The 22,718-nt window shown below is 47.8% G+C and overlaps 1 protein-coding gene across 3 annotated transcripts in view; it reads left to right on the top strand.

The window, feature by feature from the left end:
- LOC123375390 (P-selectin-like) overlaps nt 1–22,718 on the top strand; it is a 76,176-nt gene that overhangs the window by 19,865 nt on the left and 33,593 nt on the right. The window contains exons 5-14 of one of the 3 annotated variants that reach the window (XM_045026220.1): nt 10,028–10,213; nt 12,023–12,208; nt 12,917–13,102; nt 13,866–14,051; nt 18,041–18,226; nt 18,513–18,698; nt 19,474–19,659; nt 20,690–20,875; nt 21,161–21,346; nt 22,122–22,307. In XM_045026220.1, the coding sequence (XP_044882155.1) occupies nt 10,028–10,213; nt 12,023–12,208; nt 12,917–13,102; nt 13,866–14,051; nt 18,041–18,226; nt 18,513–18,698; nt 19,474–19,659; nt 20,690–20,875; nt 21,161–21,346; nt 22,122–22,307 (1,860 nt within the window). The remainder of the gene's footprint in view (nt 1–10,027; nt 10,214–12,022; nt 12,209–12,916; nt 13,103–13,865; nt 14,052–18,040; nt 18,227–18,512; nt 18,699–19,473; nt 19,660–20,689; nt 20,876–21,160; nt 21,347–22,121; nt 22,308–22,718) is intronic. The other 2 variants (XM_045026221.1, XM_045026222.1) reach the window with 2 other exon arrangements.

Below are 22,718 nucleotides of genomic sequence, written 5' to 3'. Positions count from 1 at the left end.
TGGGAGCCAGCTAACCAGAAGCAGAGGCTGGCAGCATGGGTAGAGCAGAGGACCTGAGGGTGGAAACATGATAAAAACCAAAATCAGATAAGTAGGGAGAGGCAGAGTTGTGCAGGAACAAATATGTTTGGGGTGTAACCAGCTAACCCTCCCTCACATCCTCATCTAGCCCTGTGCATAGCCGTGTATGCATGGTAAACAACAGTCCCTTACAACTGGAGCTAGCAAAAATTGTTTTGCAGGGCTACTCAAATGCTAAGGCTGGCTTTGATGTGCAGTTGTCAAAGAAATATTAGCAAATGCTACAAATAACCAGTCTGACTTAGAGGACTAGAAACTGACCGAGGAGTGACTACAGACCTCAGCCTTGACAAGCTTAATTCTAGTAGTGAATGGTCTGCAGCAGATTTCCCCACACACTGGGGCTGCACTGTGCACTTCCTAGACCGTGCCCATTACTGTGGCTTCTGAGCATGTTCTAACTGCTTGAAATCTACCCTGCTCTAGAGAGAGTCCAGCAAGAGTCGCAGTCTTTAGAACAGGAACTGTCCAAAGCCTTAAGCCCAAGAGTCTGATGGATTATTTTCAACCAGAAAGGCCCCTCTGAACCCCTGCATTTCCTGGGTTTCTGCTGCTGCAGACATTCACAATAGGGTCAGAGGGTTTGGATTGAAAAGTACAAGCCATCATTGATGGGGCAGCCAGATTTTCCAGGGGAGAAAGCAGCACCCTTGACCTAGTAGGAGGGTTCCTCCTGGCAGGCCTAGTGGGACATGGGCGGGTGCTTACTGTAAGGTTATGGATGTGTGTCTTATCCCACCCACCTCATTCGTGGAACTGAATGAGCTGCCCCTGCTGGCTACCTGGAACGCTACAATAGTCTGTCATTTTCCTTGGTGCTGTCATTAAGTAGCCCTTTCTATGCTCTTTGTTTCTTTAATGTGACAGTAGAGTAATTCCTACCTCTGAAAGACTGGGAGGGTGACAGACAGACTATTGCTAGGTCCAGAACATTTCATCAGATCAAAACAAGTCAACGTGGGAAAGGAGCAGGTCTCTTACACAGGAGTGGTGTGTCTATAAAAAGAGCCCTAATAGGAAAGAGCAAATAATGTTATTGACTAAATAATCACATTTGATAAGACATATTTTGGCCCTGATCATGAAGAGCTCTCAACGGTGGGAAATTGGAATAAATGAGCCCTGAACATGTTTTGTTCAACCTGACCCTTTAAATGATAATAAACACCTACCCCTTTTCTAGTACTTCCCATCAGTAGCTTTCAAAGCCCTTTATAAAGCAGGTCAGTATCATTATCCCTATTCTACAAATGGGGTAACTGAGAAAGAGAGTGGAAGTGGCTCACTAAAGGTCACCCCACAGGCCAGCAGCAGAACCCAGGTCTCCCCTGAAGAAGTAGGCCACATTGCCCCTTTTCTAATGGGGCTCTTGAACTTTTTATAGCTACATCTGTCCACAGCTGAATTCTTCTTTTTCTCTAGCTTGACTTAAAGTTATATTTTGCATGGATTAAATATATTCATTAATTGCACACCTTGAAGTTTCTAACGATGCAGTTCCTTTAGGTGTTGCAGTTCAGTACTTTTACTCCAAGAATGCAATAAAAGATCATATCAAATGACTGCAGGTTATAGGGTGCCTTGTGTAAGATGCACAGTGAACGATACCTGGGATCAGCAACAGGACACTGTGCCTTATTTTCTGTAGGATTGGATGGCAAGGGCCCTGCAGGAACATATCTTTCACCCTGCATCTTACATTGAGATTATGTTCATGGACTCCATATACAGAGCAATACATGGTACTAAAAGATGCTCCAAGCGTCTAGCTAAGGCTGTGATATTATATTGTTTTATAAGAGAAGCATTATGTGATCACATAACTGAAAACTATACCACAATGGGGAGCTGACTAGTCCAAGTTGTGCATGCAGGTGTAACATCAGCATTTCTTGACTTCTGAGCGCCTAGTGGTGCAAATTCAATGTCCCCATAGCATCATTTTGGGGATGGATTTTCCCAAGTTGTTGTTTTAAAGAACAAAGTCTGGAACTCTGGCTGGTACTTGCAGGATGCCCTGACCTATGCACCATTCACGGTCAGTGAGATGACACCTCCTGGGGAGTCTTGCATTGCCAAATGAGCACTCAATTCAATGAGACAAGAACCTGCCTTGCTGAGTGTGCCCTGTAATGAAGTGGGGATTTTCCCTTGTTATGTTGTATGTGAGCCTATGTGAGTCTTACTGTTGAGCCTATGTGAGTTTTACTGTTTTGCATGAATACTGTGTATGCCTCAGTTTCCCTGTGTGCTGCACCAATACCTCAGTGGTGGGAATAGGGGTTGTGACTTTGGCTGAGACCTCTGGGGCAGGTGAGGCTACTCCAGCTGCCTGCATGTATGCTCTGTCCAGTCCCCTTCCTAACCTTAGACCCAGGAGAGGGATGTAACCAGGTGACAACCACGTGATTCTTTGCCCGGGAAGCGAGACAAAGACAGGGAGGAGGAGCAACATGGGTGTCTGAGGTCGAGTCACTGGAAATTGGCAGTATGCTTAGGGGAACTGGAAGAAGGGGAGTCCAGGGCATCTGGCCCAGGACTCCCCAAGATGAACTTGGCTTCAAGTCACTCTTTTCTGTGCTAACAAGTTCTGCTCTACACTGCGTTCCTGTTGACTAATAAACCTTCTGTCTGCAATGGCTGGCTGAGAGTGGAGATGGGGGGCAGGGCCCTTTGGCTTCCACAGGAGCCCCACCCAAGTGGACTCGCTGCAGGAAGTGCCCAGTGAGAAAGAAGACGCTGAATGCTCTGAGGTCAGACCCAGGAAAGTTGAAGCTATGTAAGCTTCTTGCCCTGGTGACAGTATGCGCAGAGAAAGGAGGCATGCTCCCCCAGAGTCCTGACTGGCTTCATATGGAGTAGTTCCAGAGCATCACCCAATGACTCCATGACATGCCCTGACCCCTGTTAGAGCTCCTTATTCAGTGAACAGCTGAGACAGCCGCACAGAGTGAGACAGGAGCATTAGGGAGCATGCGGCCTGCACAGTTAAGCTGGCCATACATACTATAAATATTGGTTTATAAATGCTGTCAGTAAAAACCAGGATACATGACTACACTGTAAATGTCGCAGGTCACTAAATCCAGCTAGATCCAACCCAGTTCTCACAGACATTTCTCCCCTCTTATAAATGTTCCCTTGTAAATTTCAGCTGTCTATCCCAAAGTGTTTTGCCTGCAGAGGTGTTAAAGAAAACTTTGCACTGAATTTTTGTTTTATACTGGGAAAAGTGTATTTCTTCACATTTCTCATAATCAAAACTTAGTTTTGGCTTAATCTTTCCCCAAAATTTCACCTTTGCACAGATAAGTAATAGCCCAATAAGCAAAAATTTTGGAAAATTCTGAGCAATTGAAAAACCAGGGGTTAGAATGGAAACATTTAGGCATCCTTAACTGTAGGTTTCCCTGTTCTGACTATTATCAATTTGCCTCCCAGTCGGACCTAAAGGCTCCAGTTGGGACTCTGTCATGTTGGACACTTGTAGAATAGAAGATGGCCCCTCCCCTGAAAAGCTGACAATCAGAAAGACACAGTGATACAGGCAAACTAGAAATAAGCACATGTCAAAAGAGCAGAGAGGATGAGGAGTAGGAACTTCCTGAGCATGAAGAAGGCACTATGGCTCAGTGACTGAGTGCAGCTCCCAGCAGTGCTGGGCCTGTGAGGCCGTTGCCCTGGGTGTGGGTGACATCATTGTCCATGTGGCTGCTGCTGCATCCAGATTAGCTGAGGCTTCATGGCAGCTGTGACAAGCATGGGGCTATCCCAGAATGCTGCAGGCTCCTCACATAGAACTGGGCACTAGCTCCTGGGTTGGGATTGACTCATAGAATCATAGAACCAGAAGGGACCTCACGAGGTCATTTAGTCCAGTACCCTGCATTCAAGGCAGGACTAAGTATTATCTAGACCATCCCTGACAGGTGTTTGTCCAACCTGCTCTTAAAAATCCCCAACGATGGAGATTCTACCACCTCCCTAGGCAATTTATTCCAGTGCTTAACCACTCTGACAGTTAGGAAGTTTTCCCTAATGTCCAACCTAAACTGACCTTGCTGCAATTTAAGCCCATTGCTTCTTAGAATCATAGAATACGAGGGTTTGGAAGGGACCTCAGGAGGTCATCTAGTCCAACCCCCTGCTCAAAGCAGAACCAATCCCCAACTAAATCATCCCAGCCAGGGCTTCGTCAAGCCTGCCCTTAAAAACCTCTAAGGAAGGAGATTCCACCACCTCCCTAGGTAACCCATTCCAGTGCTTCACCACCCTCCTAGTGAAAAAAGTTTTTTCTAATATCTTCCCCCAACCTAAACCTCCCCCACTGCAACTTGAGACCATTACTCCTTGTTCTGTCATCAGGTACCACTGAGAACAGTCTAGATCCATCCTTTTTGGAACCTCCTTTCAGGTAGTTGAAAACAGCTATCAAATCCCCCCTCATTCTTCTCTTCTGCAGACTAAATAATCCCAATTCCCTTAGCCTCTCCTCATAAATCATGTACTCCAGCCCCCTAATCATTTTTGTTGCCCTCCACTGGACTCTTTCAATTTTTTCCACATCCTTCTTGTAGTGTGGGGCCCAAAACTGGACACACCAATGAGGCCTCACCAATGTCAAATAGAGGGGAATGATCATGCCCCTCGATCTGCTGGCAATGCCCCTACTTATACAGCCCAAAATGCTGTTAGCCTTCTTGGCAACAAGGGCACACTCCTGACTCATATCTAGCTTCTCATCCACCATAACCCCTAGGTCCTTTTCTGCAGAACTGCTGCCTAGCCATTCAGTCCCTAGTCTGTAGCATTGTATGGGATTCTTCTGTCCTAAGTGCAGGACTCTGCACTTGTCCTTGTTGAACCTCATCAGGTATCTTTTGGCCCAATCCTCTAATTTGTCTAGGTCCCTCTGTATTCCTATCTCTACCCTCCAGCGTATCTACCACTCCTCCCAGTTTAGTGTCATCTGCAAACTTGCTGAAGGTGCAGTCCACGCCATCCTCCAGATCATTAATGAAGATATTGAACAAAACCAGCCCCAGGACCGACCCTTGGGGCACTCCGATTGATACCGGCTGCCAGCTAGACATGGAGCCATTGATCACTATCCATTGAGCCCGACAATCTAGCCAGTTTTCTATCCACCTTATAGTCCATTCATCCAGCCCATAACTCTTTAACTTGCTGGCAAGAATACTGTAGGAGACTGTATCAAAAGCTTTGCTAAAGTCAAGGAATAACACGTTCACTGCTTTCCCCTCATCCACAGAGCCAGTTATCTCATCATAGAAGGCAATTAGGTTAGTCAGGCATGAGACTTGCCCTTGGTGAATCCATGCTGACTGTTCCTGATCACTTTCCTCTCATCTAAGTGCTTCAGAATTGATTCCTTGAGGACCTGCTCCATGATTTTTCCAGGTACTCAGGTGAGGCTGACTGGCCTGTAGTTCCCCGGATCCTCCTTCTTCCCCTTTTTAAAGATGGGCATTAGCCTTTTTTCAGTCATCCGGGACCTCCACTCGATCACCATGAGTTTTCAAAGATAATGGCCAATGACTCTGCAGTCACATCAGCCAACTTCTTTAGCACCCTGGGATGCAGCGCATCCGGCCCCATGGACTTGTACTCGTCCAGCTTTTGTAAATAGTCCCGAACCACTTCTTTCTCCACAGAGGGCTGGTCACCTCCTCCCCATGCTGTGCTGCCCAGTGCAGTAGTCTGGGAGCTGACCTTGTTTGTGAAGACAGAGGCAAAAAAAGCATTGAGTACATTAGCTTTTTCCACATCCTCTGTCACTAGGTTGCCTCCCTCATTCAGTAAGGGGCCCCCACTTTCCTTGACTTTCTTCTTGATGCTAACATACCTGAAGAAACCCTTCTTGTTACTCTTAACATCTCTTGCTAACTATAACTCCAAGTGTAATTTGGCCTTCCTGATTTCACTCCTGCATACCTGAGCAAAATTTTTATACTCTTCCCTGGTCATTTGTCCAATCTTCCACTTCTTGTAAGCTTCTTTTTTGTGTTAAAATCAGCAAGGATTTCACTGTTAAGCCAAGCTGGTTGCCTGCCATATTTACTATCCTTTCTACAGATTGGGATGGTTTGTTTCTGCAACTTCAGTAAGGCTTCTTTAAAATACAGCCAGCTCTCCTGGTCTCCTTTCCCCCTCATGTTATTCTCCCACGGGTTCCTGCCCATCAGTTCCCTGAGGGAGTCAAAGTCTGCTTTTCTGAAGTCCAGGGTCCGTACTCTGCTGCTCGCCTTTCTTCCTTGTGTCAGGATCCTGAACTCGACCATCTCATGGTCACTGCCTCCCAAGTTCCCACCCACTTCTACTTCCCCTACTAATTCTTCCCGGTTTGTGAGCAGCAAGTCAAGAAGAGCTCTGCCGCTAGTTGGTTCCTCCAGCATTTGCACCAGGAAATTGTCCCCTACACTTTCCAAAAACTTTCTGGATTGTCTGTGCACCACTGTATTGGTCTCCCAGCAGATATCAGGGTAATTAAAGTCTCCCATGGGAACCAGGGCCTGCAATCTACTAACTTCTGTTAGTTGCCGGAAGAAAGCCTCGTCCACCTCATCCCCTAGTTTGGCGGTGTATAGCAGACTACCACCATGACATCACTCTTGTTGCTCAGACTTCTAAACTTAATCCAGAAACTTTTTCTGCAGTTTCATACCAGAGCTCTGAGCAGTCATACTGTTCTTACATACAATGCAACTCCCGCACCTTTTCTGCCCGGCCTGTCCTTCCTGAACAGTTTATATCCATCCATGACAATACTCCAGTCATGTGAGTTATCCCACCAAGTCTCTGTTATTCCAATCACATCATAGTTGCTTGCCTGTGCCAGGACTTCCAGTTCTCCCTGCTTGTTTCCCAGGCTTCTTGCATTTGTGTATAGGCACTTAAGATAACTTGCTGATCGTCCCGCTTTCTCAGTATGAGACAGAAGTCCTCCCCTCTTGCTCTCTCCTGCTCGTGCTTCCTCCAGGTATCCCATTTCCCCACTTACCTCAGGGCTTTGGTCTCCTTCCCCCGATGAACCTAGTTTAAAGCCCTCCTCACTAGGTTAGCCAGCCTGCTTGTGAAGATGCTCTTCCCTCTCTTCGTTAGGTGGAGCCCATCTCTACCTAGCACTCCTCCTTTTTGGAACACCATCCCATGGTCAAAGAATCCAAAGCCTTCTCTCTGATACCACCTGCGTAGCCATTTGTTGACCTCCACGATTCGACCATCTCTACTCGGGCTTTTTCCGAGAGAGGATGGACGAAAACACCACTTGAGCCTCAAATTCCTTTATCCTTCTTTCCAGTGCCATGTAGTCTGAAGTGATCCGCTCAAGGTAATTCTTGGCAGTATCATTGGTGCCCACGTGGAGAAGCAGGAAGGGGTAGCGATCCGAGGGCTTGGTGAGTCTCGGCAGTCTCTCCATCACATCATGAATCCTAGCTCCTGGCAAGCTGCACACTTCTTGGTTTTCCCGGTCAGGGTAGAAGATAGATGACTCAGTCCCCCTGAGGAGGGAGTCCCCGACCACCATCACCCGCCCCCTTCTCTTGGGAGTGGTGGTCATGGAACCTCCATCCCTAGGACAGTGCATCTCATGCCTTTCAATCAGTGGAATCTCCTTCTGCTCCCTTCCCTCAGATGTATCATCTAGTCCACTCTCCGCATTAGTACCTGTGGAGAGAACATGAAAACGGTTGCTCAGCTGTATCTGCATTGCTGGTACATGGACGCTTGTAGCGGGGTGGACCCCCACTCCTGCCCTGAAGGAGTAAAAACAGCCCTAGGAGGGGGCTGTGGCTAGAGAAAACAGCTTTTAGGCTGGGCTGATTGGGGGAAGTGGCTGCAGCTGGGGCCACGCCCCAAACTGAGCAACAAGGCCTTATAAGAAGGCCAGGGAAGCCAGGAGCAAACAGTCTCTCTCTAGCTGTAGAGTGAGATGGGCCTGGCTGCAGGGAGCTGGACACGGGGTACCTGAGTGAAGCAGGGCTGGGGAAAGCCAGAGGAGCTGGGGAGCTTCAGCCTGGAAAGCCCCAGGCTACGGCCTAGCAACAGTTACTGGGAGTTGCAGGGGGCAGCCCAGGGGTAGGCAAAGGCAGCAGGTCCAAACTCAACCTTGCCAGTGATGACTGGCTGACACTGCAGTTTGCCCCAGGGCATGGGGGCTAGACAATGACTGGCAGTAGCCATATACTGAGGCAAGGTGGGGATAGTGGGTGGGGGGTCCCCTGGGGAGGGGAGACCCTAAGACTGAGGGGTTACTGCCAGGGGGCAGCACCCCTGTAAAAAGGCACCGGATCCAGGGAGGGACACGGGGGGGGGGGGGCAGAGGACAGGCGGAACACCGGCCTGCAGAGGGCGCTCCGGAGCTGAATCGAGCTAATTCCCAGGAGTCACCAGCAGGAGGCGCTGCAAGGGTGAGTTCGCTCCTCTACAATGCTCCTCTTCCTTCTTCTGGAAGTCACATATTGCCAAATTTCTTCACCGTCCTTCTGTCCCTGCTGCTCAGCCTGCTCTGATGCTTCAGAATGTTGTGCCCATAGAAGCATATCCTGACGTCTATCCAGGAAATCTTCATTTTCTCTTATGCAACACAGGGTCGATACTTGTTTCTCCAGACCTCGAAACTTCTCTTCCAATATTGGGACCGGCTTGCACTTTTACAGACAAAGTCACTTCTGTCCTGTGGAAGAAAGGCAAACATGGCACATCCTGTGCAGATAACAGCTGAACGCTCGCCATCCATATTTCCTTTCTTCTAAGAGCTTCCTCAGCTGTTGTAGTAACTACTCAGAGAAGCCTATCAGATGAAAGCCTCAGTGCACTCTCCCCAGGCAAACTCCCTCTGTTAGCCTCCGCTGTTCGCCGCTCAGCTGGTTCACTGCTGATCGCCTTTTTATAACAGAATGAAGGCAGTGAGTTTATCCCTGTATCATGTATGATGTATGAGTTTATCATGTATGATGCAATACCAGCTTCAGATTGCATCATTCATTGTTTTGCCTAAAAAGCAAGTACTGTCCAAACCCAGTCATAGATTTATTCATAGATCCAGTCAAAGATGTATTTTAGTCATTTCTGGTTTAAATTGAGATCCCTTCCCTTTATAACTCACTTATCCTCCGCTATTCCCAAGTCAAGGGTTGTATATACTGACTGAATAGCATATCTTGAAAACTAGAGGCAATCAACAATTTTAAGCATCATTTTCGTTCTCAGTGACCCAGATTTAGTAAAGTTTGACTACATTTATTTCAGAAGCATTTTGCCTGTAGAGCAGTGTAATTTAAGGGAATATTATTATAACTGCTCCCTACTAACGCTATCATGGCTGCACCTGGTGGTTGCCCTCACAAGTAACTGAGGCTCACCGATTGTCTGTGACAGGCGACATGGGGGAGGAGGACTGGAGCACTGGAATCTTGCAATTCAAGAGAGTTATACAGCTCTGCAAAAGCACTTCAATCCTGATCTACATCCTGCCTCGCTCCCTGCTATTCTGGTCTTGCGTATCTCCCAATCCCAGCTCTGCTAACACACCTCAATCCAATTTGTGCATCATTTCCCACTAGTCAAGCCATGTGGCCATACACTGTTCTGCAGCAACCTTTGGTATTCAAGGCTCAGGCCTTGACAAAGAATCATAGAATTTACATCAGCCACCGGTATTCCTGTCCTAGCTCCCCACAACTATGCCAATATAGCTCCCACAAAACAAACAGCTCTCATGCAGTTGGCTCAATTACCATCCCTCTTTCCCCCCCCCCTCCCATGACACCATCCCTGAAGCTGGCTCTGCCACTTCCACTGGTCGGGGGGAGGAAGGATCTGCTGTGAGGGCTGAGAGCTGTGTACAGAGGACCCCATCAAGAGCGAGAGTGGGTCCTTACATTGACTGTCCTTATTTTGCTCGTATTCTGACTGTCTGCAGCTGTCAAGTGCCCAGCACTGGCCACCCCGGGCAGGGGCCGATTAAACTGCACTCACTGGCATGGAGACTTCACGTATAACTCTACCTGCACCTTCTCCTGTGAGACGGGGTTTGTGCGGAATGGATCAGAGACACTGGAGTGCACAGCCCTGGGACAATGGACAGGGCATCCCCCGCTCTGTGAAGGTAGAGACACACCGTTAACTGTGGGGTTTGCAGAGAATACATGGTGGAGCTGGTGTGATATGAGACATCCTTTCCATAGGAGCCCAGATCTCTGCCCATTCTGGGGAGGAGAGCTATTGCGTATGATGGCTTGGGAGCCAGGGGACTAGATCCTTTGATATGGGGCACATGTGCAATGCAAAGCTGCGTTGCCATTCCCCTGCCCCTTGGGCAGCTATTTACACCAGTGCCAACTGGCTGCCCCACAACCCCTGGCACTACTGTCCCCTGGCTCCTCTTTCTGTCACCTTCCCCCAAACACAACCAGACACCTGCCTCCTGGCACCCCACTAACCTGGCTATTCAGTAACCATCAGTCTCTGTCGCTGGTACCCCCACTCCAGACAGTTAGCCCTCTGGCACTACACCCCCGGCATCTAGCCATTAACACTCCAGCACCTCATTCCAGACAGCATTGTTCCACCCAGCGCCCAAGACATGCCACCCCCAGGGTCTGAAAACCGCAGCACTGTATCACTTAACACATAGCAATGTAGAGCTGGAAGTGACCTCAAGAGGTCTTCAAGTACAGACCCCTGCACTGAGGCAGGACCAAGTAAACCTAGACCACCCCTGACAAGTGTTTGTCCAACCTATTCTTTAAAATCTCCAGTGACAGGGATTCCACAAACTCTCTTGGTAACCTGTTTCAGAGTTTAACTATCCTTACTGTTAAAAAAAATTCCCTAATATCTAACCTAAATTGCTCTTGCTGCAGATTAAGCCCATTACTTCTTTTCCTATCTTCAGTGGACATGGAGAACAATTGATCACTGTCTTCTTTATAACAACCCTTAACACAATTGAAGACCATTATTAGATACCCCCTCTTCTTTTCTCAAGACTAAATATGCCCAGTTTTTTTAACCTTTTCTCAGAGGCCAGGTTTTCTAAACATTTCATCATTTGTGTTGCTTTTCTCTGGACTCTCCAGTTTGTCCACATCTTTCTTAAAGTGTGGCACCCAGAACTGCACACACTAGTCCTTCTGAGGCCTCAGCAGTGCAGAGTAGAGTGGGACATTTATCTGCCATATCTTACATACAACACACTTGTTAGTACACCCCAGAATAACATTAGCCTTTTTTGCAGCTGCATGACATTGTTGGTTCATATTCAATTTGTGATCCACTAAAATCCCTTTTCAGCAGTGCTATCACCTGACCACTTATTCCCCATTTTGTAGTTATGAATTTCAATTTTCTTTCCTAAGTGAAGTACTTTGCTCTTGTCTTTACTGAATTTCATCTTGTTGATTTCAGAACTGTTCTCCAAATTGACAAGGTAGTTCTGAATTCTAATTTTGTCCTCCAAAGTGCTTGCACTCTCTCCCAGCTTGGTGTCATCTGCAAATTTTATAAGCATCGTCCCCACTCTATTCTCCAAGTCATTAATGAAAATATTAAATAGTACTGGACCCAGGACTGATTCCTGTGGCACTCCACTAGATACGCCCTCCCAGTTTGACACAAACCATTGTAACTGAGTGTGATTTTTTTCAAGAAGTTGTGCACCCACCTTCTAGAAATTAAATCTAGAATACATTTCCCTAGTTTGCTTATGGGAATGTCATGTGAAGCATGATGCCTCTGGCATCATATCCCCCAGCACCCTTTGCCCCCAATACCTAACCTCATGTACCCATGCTCTCATGGCACTTCACACGCACACCCATTAGCTAATCCCCTCGCACTTCACCTCACAGCAACAAAGGACCATCCCCTGCCACCTCCAGATTTTTCCTTATAAAGTTCTGCTTTGCTATTCCAGCTGTCAAGTGTCCAGTGCCGGATTCCCTGGGCAGAGGCCGATTAAACTGCTCTCACTGGCATGGAGACTTCACATATAACTCCACCTGTGCCTTCTCCTGTGAGACAGGGTTTGTGCGGAATGGATCGGAGACACTGGAGTGTACGGCTCTGGGACAATGGACAGGGCATCCCCCACACTGTGAAGGTACAGTACAGACTATACACTGCAGGACTGGCTTGGGAAGCTGCTTCTGCTTACATGGTAGGAAGCACTGAAGCCTTAGAATGTCTGAACTTACAGAACTGAAAAGCAAATCAAGGAAATGTTAAATGCAGGATTTAGAGCCCTTGTGAACACTCACAGGAAACTCTGTAGCTGCTGTGATAAGTTCAGGATTCCAGTGCTGTGAGCTGTTCAGATGTCGTGGAGCAATCAGTACAGACTAATGGAGGTCTTCAGAGTACCTATACCAACCCATCTCTAGCAATTACAGTAGCAAGGTCAATATCTCGATAGCCATAGTAGTTACTGAGGCAAGCTCCTACAGGAGTAGGAAACAGTGTCTTACCTACTAGGTCGGGAACTGAGACCGCACACCATTTTTGCCTAAAGGACAAAAGCAAATTTGCTTTAGTGTCTCAATAAGTCAAAAAGGGGGATATTTGTCTTGGCTAACTGCCATTTGGGATAGTAAATTCAGTGTTAATTAGGAGTTCATTAGTTTGGTGGAGACGCCTTAAGTGGGCTGAATTGAACATGTAACCTCAGTAAATAAGCCTGAGTCATGTTATTGTAACCCAGGGATGTGAAAAGGGATTACATTTTATATTGGATTCTTCTGAAATTATTTGCTTAATATCCTTATTAAACTGATCAATCTATTCCTGGGTATAATTTCCATTAATATTCCAGCTGTCAAGTGCCCAGTGCTGGCTGCTTCAGACAGGGGCAGATTAAACTGCACTCACTGGCATGGAGACTTCACGTATAACTCCACCTGCGCCTTCTCCTGCGAGATGGGGTTTGTGCTGAATGGATTGGAGATGCTGGAGTGCACAGCCCTGGGACAGTGGACAGGGCATCCCCCGCGCTGTGAAGGTAGAGGCACAGCATTAACTGTGGGGAGTGTGGAATGTAAATTGCTGAGCTGGGGTGATCCCAGGTGACTTTCCATTTCTTTGCCAGATCTAGGGAAGAGAGCTATTGTGTACAATGGTTTGGAAGCCAGGGGACTGGACCTTTTGATCTGGGGCAGTTGTGCAATGTAAAGTTTCACTGAGATAAAGTTGTGGAAATGGGAGACAATGGTTCTGATTTGCTATTGCTCTGCTCCTTCTGCAGCCTTTTACACCAGTGCCAAGTGAATGCCCCACAACCCCTGCCACTACTGTCCCTTGGCTCCTCTTCCCATCACCTTCCCCCAGACACAACCAGCCACCTGCCTCCTGGCACCCCACTAACCTGGCAATTCAATAACCATCAGTCACTGTCCCTGATACTCCCCCTCCAGACAGCTCACCCCTCTGGCACCACACCTCTGGCATCTAGCCATTGAACTCATGATGGCATCTCATTCCCTAGAGATGCTAACCCCCAGCTCCTCATTCCATATAGCATTTCACCACCCAACACCCAGTTCCCTTGGCATGCCACCCCAATGGTCTGAAATCCCCAGCATTGCACCATCCAGCACATGATGCCTCTGGCACCACATCACCCAGACCTCCATACCCCCAGCACTCACCCTCATACACTGACATACCCATGGCACTTTCACCCCTCATTAGCTGATTCCCTTGTCACTTCACCCTCCAGCACCAATGGACCTATCTCCTTATACAGTTCTGCTTTGCTATTCCAGCTGTCAAATGCCCAGTGCTGGATTCCCCGGGCAGGGGCCAATTAAACTGCACTAATTGGCATGGAGACTTCACGTATAATTCCACCTGCACCTTCTCCTGTGAGATGGGGTTTGTGCAGAATGGATCGGAGACACTGCAGTGCATGGCCCAGGGACAATGGACAGGGCATCCCCCGCGTTGTGAAGGTAGAGGCACAGCATCAACTGTGGGGGGGGGGTGTGTGTGGAATGTACATTGCTGAGCTTGTGTGGTTCTATAGGAGCCCATTGTGACAGGTTCGGTTACAGATACCCCCTTGGGACTGTCACCTGATGTGCTGAGACTACCTCTGAGCTCGTTTTCTCTGCCAGTTTGGGCCTCCATAACCTTGTCTTGTTGAGCCAGATATGCTAATCTGCTGCAACACAGACCCAGGGTCTGACCCATGCCCCCAAAGCTGCAGACTTAACTGAAAATGGTTTAGCAAGTGCTCCTGTCTCTAGCACCCAGACACCCAGCTCTCAATGGGATCCAAACCCCAAATAAATCTGTTCTACTCTCTATAAAGCGTATACAGGGTAAACTCATAAATTGTCCACCATCTAGAACACTGATAGAGAGATATGCACAGCTATTTGCTCCCCCAGGTATTAATTACTTACTCTGGGTTAATTAATAAGCAAAAGTGATTTTATTCAATATAAAAAGTAAGATTTAAGTGGTTCCAAGTAATAACAGACAGAACAAAGTAAGGTACCAAGCAAAATAAAACAAAACATGCAGGTCTAAGCCTAAAACAGTAGGAAACTGAACACAAGTAAATCTCACCCTCACAGATGTTCCAAAAAGCTTCTTTCACAGATTAGACTCCTTCCTAGTCTGGCCCCAATCCTTTTCATACCAACATTGTAGTTTATGGCGTGAGTCGAGCAATCACTCACACCCCCGTAGTTATTGTCCTTTGTTTCAGTTTCCTTCAGGCATCTCTTTGGGGTAGAGGAGATATCTCTGGAGCCAGCAGGAGACAAAATGGAGGGGTTTCCAGGGCCTTTTATATTCTTTCTCTTTTGGGCAGAAACCCCTTTGTTCTTCTGTGTAAAATCGCAGCAACAAGATGGAGTTTGTAGCCACCTGGGCAAGTCATATGTCCATGAATGATTCAGCTTTTTGCAGGCCAACTCCATTGTTTACATGTTAGTTTGAACATTCCCAGGAAAGCTCAGATATGCATTGGTGTCTCCCAAAGTCCATTGTCAGTTAAGTGTTTCTTGATTAGGGACTTAGAATATTCCTTTCTCAGGAAGCTGACCAAATACTTCACTGATGCTACTTGGAATCAAACACATTGAGATACAAGTACATAGCCAATATTCATAACTTCAAATATGAAAACGATATACACATACAGACAGCATAATCATAACTAGCAAATTACAACCTTTCCATAGACACCTTACTTGACATCCTTTGTACAAGATTTGGTACAACTGTAGGACCTTGGTTGCAAGAATGATCTATGGGGTCACAGTTCATGTAATAACACCCATTTCTTTGCCAGGTCTAGGGAAGAGAGCTATTGTGTACATTGGTTTGGGAGCCATGGGGGAGGATTGTTCAATCCAGGTCAGACGTGCAATGGAAAGCTTTATAGAGAGAAAATTGTATAATAGGGAGACAATGAGCCTAGGTCGCCATTGCCCTGCCCTTTGGGCAGCCTTTTACACCAGTGAAAAATGATGCTCCATCCCCCCAGCACCCTGACCTCATACTACAACATCCTCGCTCCCCACCTTCTGCCATCTCATCCCTTCCCCTATCACCTCATTCCTGGGCACAACCAGTCACCTGCCTCCTGGCACCCCAACAGCCTGGCACTGCACTAACCATCAGTTCATATCCCTAGTATCCCACCCGTTGGCACCACCCCATTCTACACCCTGCCCTTCTGGTACCTCACCCCAGACACCTTTCCCTTCAACTCACAATGGCACCTCATCCTCCTGTGGCACTAGCAGCCCAGCACTTCAATCTGCACCTATGGCACACCATTCTAGGGTCTGAAACCCCCACCACTGCACCACCCAACACATGCACGTCTGGGACTCTATGCCCCAGCGCCTACCCTAATGCACCCACACACCCATGGCACTTCATCACTCCTCAGCCTATTCCCCTGGCACTTCACTCTCCACCATCAAAGGATCAACCCCCCAACACCTCCACACTTCTACCTTAAAGGCCTGTGCTTTGCAGTTCCAGCTGTCAAGTGCCCAATACTGGCCTTCCTGGCCAAGAGTAAATTAAACTGCTCTCACTTTCATGGAGACTTCATGTATAACTCCACCTGCACCTTCTCCTGTGAGACGGGGTTTGGGTGGAATGGACAAGGCAAGCTGGAGTGCACAGCCCTGCGAGAATGGACAGGGCATCCCCTGCTCTGTGAAGGCAGAGACACAGGGTTAACTTTTGTTGTCCAGAGAGTATGTGGTGATGGTGTTGTGATACCAGGCACTCTTCCTTGCTTTCTTTTACTATTTATTTAGAAAGTTTTAACAAGTTTACAAACCCTTGCCATGTAAATATCAGAAACAAAACAACGATTATAACCATAAACTTTTGTTTAAAGAGACTTTGTACAGGAATATAGTAATCATATCTCTCTATTTAAGAGGATATTACCATATTACAGAGTGAGTGTCATTATAATGCCCATCTTGTTTCTAATGATTTTATCAAATTTAGTAAAATCTCTATATACACATATTTAACAGACCAGATATGTTTCGATTGTTGAAAATCACAAAAATTGGACAGATTTGCTGGGTTTTTTTGAAGGTGTATGTATTTTGTATGACTACTGAATAAAAGGTAACCAAATATGTAGATATCCATCTGTCCTCAGTCTATTTTGATGGGTATGTAATTGGTGTATTAATTATTCCATAAGCACAACTTCCCATATTTTTTTTAATCATTCCTCAATGATTGGGCTATTTTTTTTCTTATGAGAGGCTACAATAGCCAAGCATGCTAACGGATGAGTGATTAATTCTTCATTTCCTTTTGTGTGATCATTTCCATTAGGAAGCCCCAGGAGGGTCATTTGGTAATAAATATCCAGCAATTTGTGATATTTGGTTATGGATTGCATCCCACTACTCTCTAATGATTGGATATATCCACTATATATGCATAAAATTTCTTTCACCACAGTTGCTCCAACATTTATCCCCATTGAGTCTCTCTATATTTTTTAACCTAACTGGTGTGAACTACCATTGAAACAGCATATTAAATAAATTTCTTTTATTGTGCTGCAGACTGAGGTTGATGGTCCTCTTTCCGAGATCAAACCCCATTCCACTGAGATAATTTGTCTATCCACATCCTTTTCCGACCATGTCAGATATAGACACTTTTTTTTATTAAGAGAGCAGTCTGCAAAGATTGACACATATTACTTATTATTTCTTTGTTTCCTAATTGACCAGATCCAGGCTCACTTTCCATATGAGCCCAGATCTCTGCCCCAGATCTTGTGTAGGATGGTTTGGGAGACACAGGAGAGGATCTTTTGATATGGGGAAGCCATAGAATGAAAATCTTTACAGAGAGAAAGTTGTGTAGATAGGGAGACAATATTCCTGGGTCATCATTGCCCTGCCACTTGTTCAGCCTTTTACACCAGTGCCAATTGAATGCCCCACAACCCCGGGCACTACTGTGCTCTGGCTACTCTTCCCATAACCTTCCCCCAGACACAACCAGACACTTGCCTTCTGGCACCTCACTAACCTGGCAATTCAATAACCATCAGTCACTGTCCCTGGTACCCCCACTCCAGCCAGCTCACCCTCTGGCATCACACCTCTGACATCTCGCCATTGAAATCATGATGGCATCTAACTCCCCAATGGTGCTAACACGCCAGCACTTCATTCCACATAACATTTCACCACCCACCACCCAGTTCCCTTGACACGCCACTCCAATGGTCTGAAATCCCCAGCATTGCACCACCCAGCACATGATGCTTCTGGCACCACATCACCCAGAATTCCATATCCCCAGCACTCACGCTCATACACTAACACACCCATAGCACTTCACCTCCTCATTGGCTGATTCCCTTGTCACTTCACCCTCCAGCACCAATGGACCTATCCCCTTATACAATTCTGCTTTGCTATTCCAGCTGTCAAGTGCCCAGTGCTGGATTCCCCAGACAGAGGCCAATTAAACTGCACTCATTGGCATGGAGACTTCACGTATAATTCCACCTGTGCCTTCTCCTGTGTGATGGGGTTTGTGCTGAATGGATCGGAGAAGCTGGAGTGCACGGCCCTGGGACAATGGACAGGGCAAACCCCGCACTGTGAAGGTATGGTACAGGCTATATGCTGCAGGACTGGCTTGGGAAGCTGCTTCTGCTCACATGGTAGGAAGCTCTGGTGCGAATTACACTGAGTTGGCCTTAGAAAGTATGAATTTACAGAACTGAAAAGCAAATCAAGGAAATCTTAAACCCAGGATTTAGAGCCCCTGTGAACACTAACAGGAAACTCTGTAACCGCTATGATAATGTAAGCTAAGGCCAGGATTTCCAGTGCTGTGGGCTGCTGCAGGCATCGTGGAGTAATCCGTACTGTTCTGCCTTGGTATTTCAGCTGTTACGTGCCCAGGTTTGGCTGCCCCTGGCAGAGGCCGATTAAACTGCACTCACTGGCATGGAGACTTCACGTATAACTCCACCTGCGCCTTCTCCTGCGAGACCGGGTTTGTGCTGAATGGATCGGAGACACTGGAGTGCACGGCCCTGGGACAATGGACAGGGCATCCCCCACGCTGTGAAGGTAGAGGCACAGCATTTACTGTGGGGGATGTGGAATGTACATTGCTGAGCTGGTGTGATCCCAGGTTACTTTCCATAGAAGCCCATTTCTTTGCCAGCACTAGGGAAGAGAGCTATTGTGTACAATGGTTTGGAAGCCAGGGGCCTGGACCTTTTGTTCTGGGGCAGCTGTGCAATATAAAACTTCACTGAGATAAAGTTGTGTAAAAGGGAGACAATGGGCCTGATTTGCTATTGCTCTGCTCCTTCTGCAGCCTTTTACACCAGTGCCAAGTGAATGCCCCACAACCCCTGCCACTACTGTCTCCTGGCTTCTCTTCCCGTCACCTTCCCCCAGACAAAACCAGCCACCTGCCTCCTGGCACCCAACTAACTTGGCAATTCAATAACCATCAGTCCATGTCCCTTGTACCACCCCTCCAGACAGCTCACCCCTCTGGCACCACATCTCTGGCACGTAGCCATTGAACTCATGATGGCATCTAATACCCCAGAGGTGCTAACACCCCAGCTCCTCATTCCACATAACTTTTCACCACCCACCACCCAGTTCCCTTGGCATGCCACCCCAATGGTCTGAAATCCCCAGCGTTGTACTACTCTGCACATGATGCCTCTGGCACCACATCACCCAGAACTCCATACCGCTGGCACTCACCCTCATACACTGATACACCCATGGCACTTTCACCCCCTCATTGGCTGATTCCCTTGTCACTTCACCCTTCAGCACCAGTGGACCTATCCCCTTATACAGTTCTGCTTTGCTATTCCAGCTGTCAAGTGCCCAGAGCTGGATTCCCCAGGCAGGGGCCGATTAAACTGCACTCACTGGCATGGAGACTTCACGTATAACTCCACCTGCACCTTCTCCTGCGAGACGGGGTTTGTGCTGAATGGATCGGAGACACTGGAGTGCATGGCTCTGGGACAATGGAGAGGGCAAACCCCGCGCTGTGAAGGTAGAGGCACAGCGTTAACTGTGGGGTGTTTGGAATGTACATTGCTGAGCTGGGGTGAGCCAAGGTGACTTTCTATAGGGGACCATTTCTTTGCCAGGTCTAGGGAAGAGAGCTATTGTGTACAATGGGTTGGGAGCCCAGGGACTGGACCTTTTGATCTGGGGCAGCTGTGAAATGTAAAGCTTCATTGAGAGAAAGTTGTGTAAAACGGAGACAATGAGCCTGATTTGTTATGGCCCTGCTCCTTGGGCAGGCTTTTACTCAAGTGCCAAGTGAATGCCCCACAACTCCTGACACTACTGTCCCTTTGCTTCTCTTCCCATCACCTTCCCCCAGACACAACCAGCCACCTGCCTCCTGGCACCCCACTAACCCGGCAATTCAATAACCATCAGTCTCTGTGCCTGGTGCCCCCCTCCAGACAGCTCGTCCCTCTGGCACCACATCTCTGGCACATAGCCATTGAACTCATGATGGCATCTCATCCCCCAGAGGTGCTAACACCCCAGCTCCTCATTCCACATAGCATTTCACCATCCAGCACCCAGTTCCCTTGGCATGTCCCTCCAATGGTCTGAAATCCCCAGCCTTGCACAACCCAGCACATGATGCCTCTGGCACCACAACACCCAGAACTGCATACCCCCAGCATTCACCCTCATACGCTGACACTGACAATTCAGCATTGGTGAGGCCTCATCTGGAGTACTGTGTCCAGTTTTGGGCCCCACACTACAAGAAAGATGTGGAAAAATGGGTTAACTAGGGAGGTGGTGGAATCTCCTTCCTTAGAGGTTTTTAAGGTCAGGCTTGACAAAGCCCTGGCTGGGATGATTTAGTTGGTGATTGGTCCTGCTTTGAGCAGGGGGTTGGACTAGATAAACTCCTGAGATCCTTGATATTCTATGATTTTATGATACTATGACACATCCATGGCACTTTCACCCCCTCATTGGCTGATTCTCTTGTCACTTCACCCTCCAGCACCAATGGACCTATCCCCTTATACAGTTCTGCTTTGCTATTTCAGCTGTCAAGTGCCCAGTGCTGGATTCCCCGGACAGAGGCCAATTAAACTGCACTCATTGGCATGGAGACTTCACGTATAATTCCACCTGTGCCTTCTCCTGTGTGATGGGGTTTGTGCTGAATGGATCGGAGAAGCTGGAGTGCACGGCCCTGGGACAATGGAGAGGGCAAACCCCACGCTGTGAAGGTATGGTACAGGCTATATGCTGCAGGACTGGCTTGGGAAGCTGCTTCTGCTCACATGGTAGGAAGCTCTGGGGTGAATTACACTGAGTTGGCCTTAGAAAGTATGAATTTACAGAACTGAAAAGCAAATCAAGGAAATCTTAAACCCAGGATTTAGAGCCCCTGTGAACACTAACAGGAAACTCTGTAACCGCTATGATAATGTAAGCTAAGGCCAGGATTTCCAGTGCTGTGGCTGCTGCAGGCATCGTGGAGTAATCCGTACTGTTCTGCCTTGGTATTTCAGCTGTTACGTGCCCAGGTTTGGCTGCCCCTGGCAGAAACCGATTAAACTGCACTCACTGGCATGGAGACTTCACGTATAACTCCACCTGCGCCTTCTCCTGCGAGACCGGGTTTGTGCTGAATGGATCGGAGACACTGGAGTGCACGGCCCTGGGACAATGGACAGGGCATCCCCCACGCTGTGAAGGTAGAGGCACAGCATTAACTGTGGGGGATGTGGAATGTACATTGCTGAGCTGGTGTGATCCCAGGTTACTTTCCATAGAAGCCCATTTCTTTGCCAGCACTAGGGAAGAGAGCTATTGTGTACAATGGTTTGGAAGCCAGGGGCCTGGACCTTTTGTTCTGGGGCAGCTGTGCAATATAAAACTTCACTGAGATAAAGTTGTGTAAAAGGGAGACAATGGGCCTGATTTGCTATTGCTCTGCTCCTTCTGCAGCCTTTTACACCAGTGCCAAGTGAATGCCCCACAACCCCTGCCACTACTGTCTCCTGGCTTCTCTTCCCGTCACATTCCCCCAGACAAAACCAGCCACCTGCCTCCTGGCACCCAACTAACCTGGCAATTCAATAACCATCAGTCCATGTCCCTTGTACCACCCCTCCAGACAGCTCACCCCTCTGGCACCACATCTCTGGCACGTAGCCATTGAACTCATGATGGCATCTAATACCCCAGAGATGCTAACACCCCAGCTCCTCATCCCACATAACTTTTCACCACCCACCACCCAGTTCCCTTGGCACGCCACCCCAATGGTCTGAAATCCCCAGCATTGCACTACTCTGCACATGATGCCTCTGGCACCACATCACCCAGAACTCCATACCGCTGGCACTCACCCTCATACAGTAACACACCCATGGCACTTTCACCCCCTCATTGGCTGATTCCCTTGTCCCTTCACCCTTCAGCACCAGTGGACCTATCCCCTTATGCAGTTCTGCTTTGCTATTCCAGCTGTCAAGTGCCCAGTGCTGGATTCCCCGGGCAGGGGCCGATTAAACTGCACTCACTGGCATGGAGACTTCACGTATAACTCCACCTGCACCTTCTCCTGCGAGACGGGGTTTGTGCTGAATGGATCGGAGACACTGGAGTGCATGGCCCTGGAACAATGGAGAGGGCAAACCCCGCGCTGTGAAGGTAGAGGCACAGTGTTAACTGTGGGGTGTTTGGAATGTACATTGCTGAGCTGGGGTGAGCCAAGGTGACTTTCTATAGGGGACCATTTCTTTGCCAGGTCTAGGGAAGAGAGCTATTTTGTACGATGGGTTGGGAGTCAGGGGACTTGACCTTTTGATCTGGGGCAGCTGCGCAATATAAAGCTTCACTTGGAGAAAGTTTTGTAATTGGGAGACAATGGATATGGGTCACCACTGCTCTGCCCCTTGGGCAGTCATTTACACTAATGCAAAGTGTTTGCAAATTGGATGCAATCCCTGGCAAAACAACTTATCCCTCCAGCACCTTACCTCTCAACACACACATGATATCCTACCTTCATGATCCACCAGTCCATATTCCTGGCATGCTGCTCATCCGCACCCCATTCAC

The sequence above is a fragment of the Mauremys mutica genome, chromosome 8 (genome assembly GCF_020497125.1).
Source record: "Mauremys mutica isolate MM-2020 ecotype Southern chromosome 8, ASM2049712v1, whole genome shotgun sequence".
Classification (NCBI taxonomy): domain Eukaryota; kingdom Metazoa; phylum Chordata; order Testudines; family Geoemydidae; genus Mauremys; species Mauremys mutica.
This window is presented reverse-complemented; position numbering and strand designations above follow the sequence as displayed.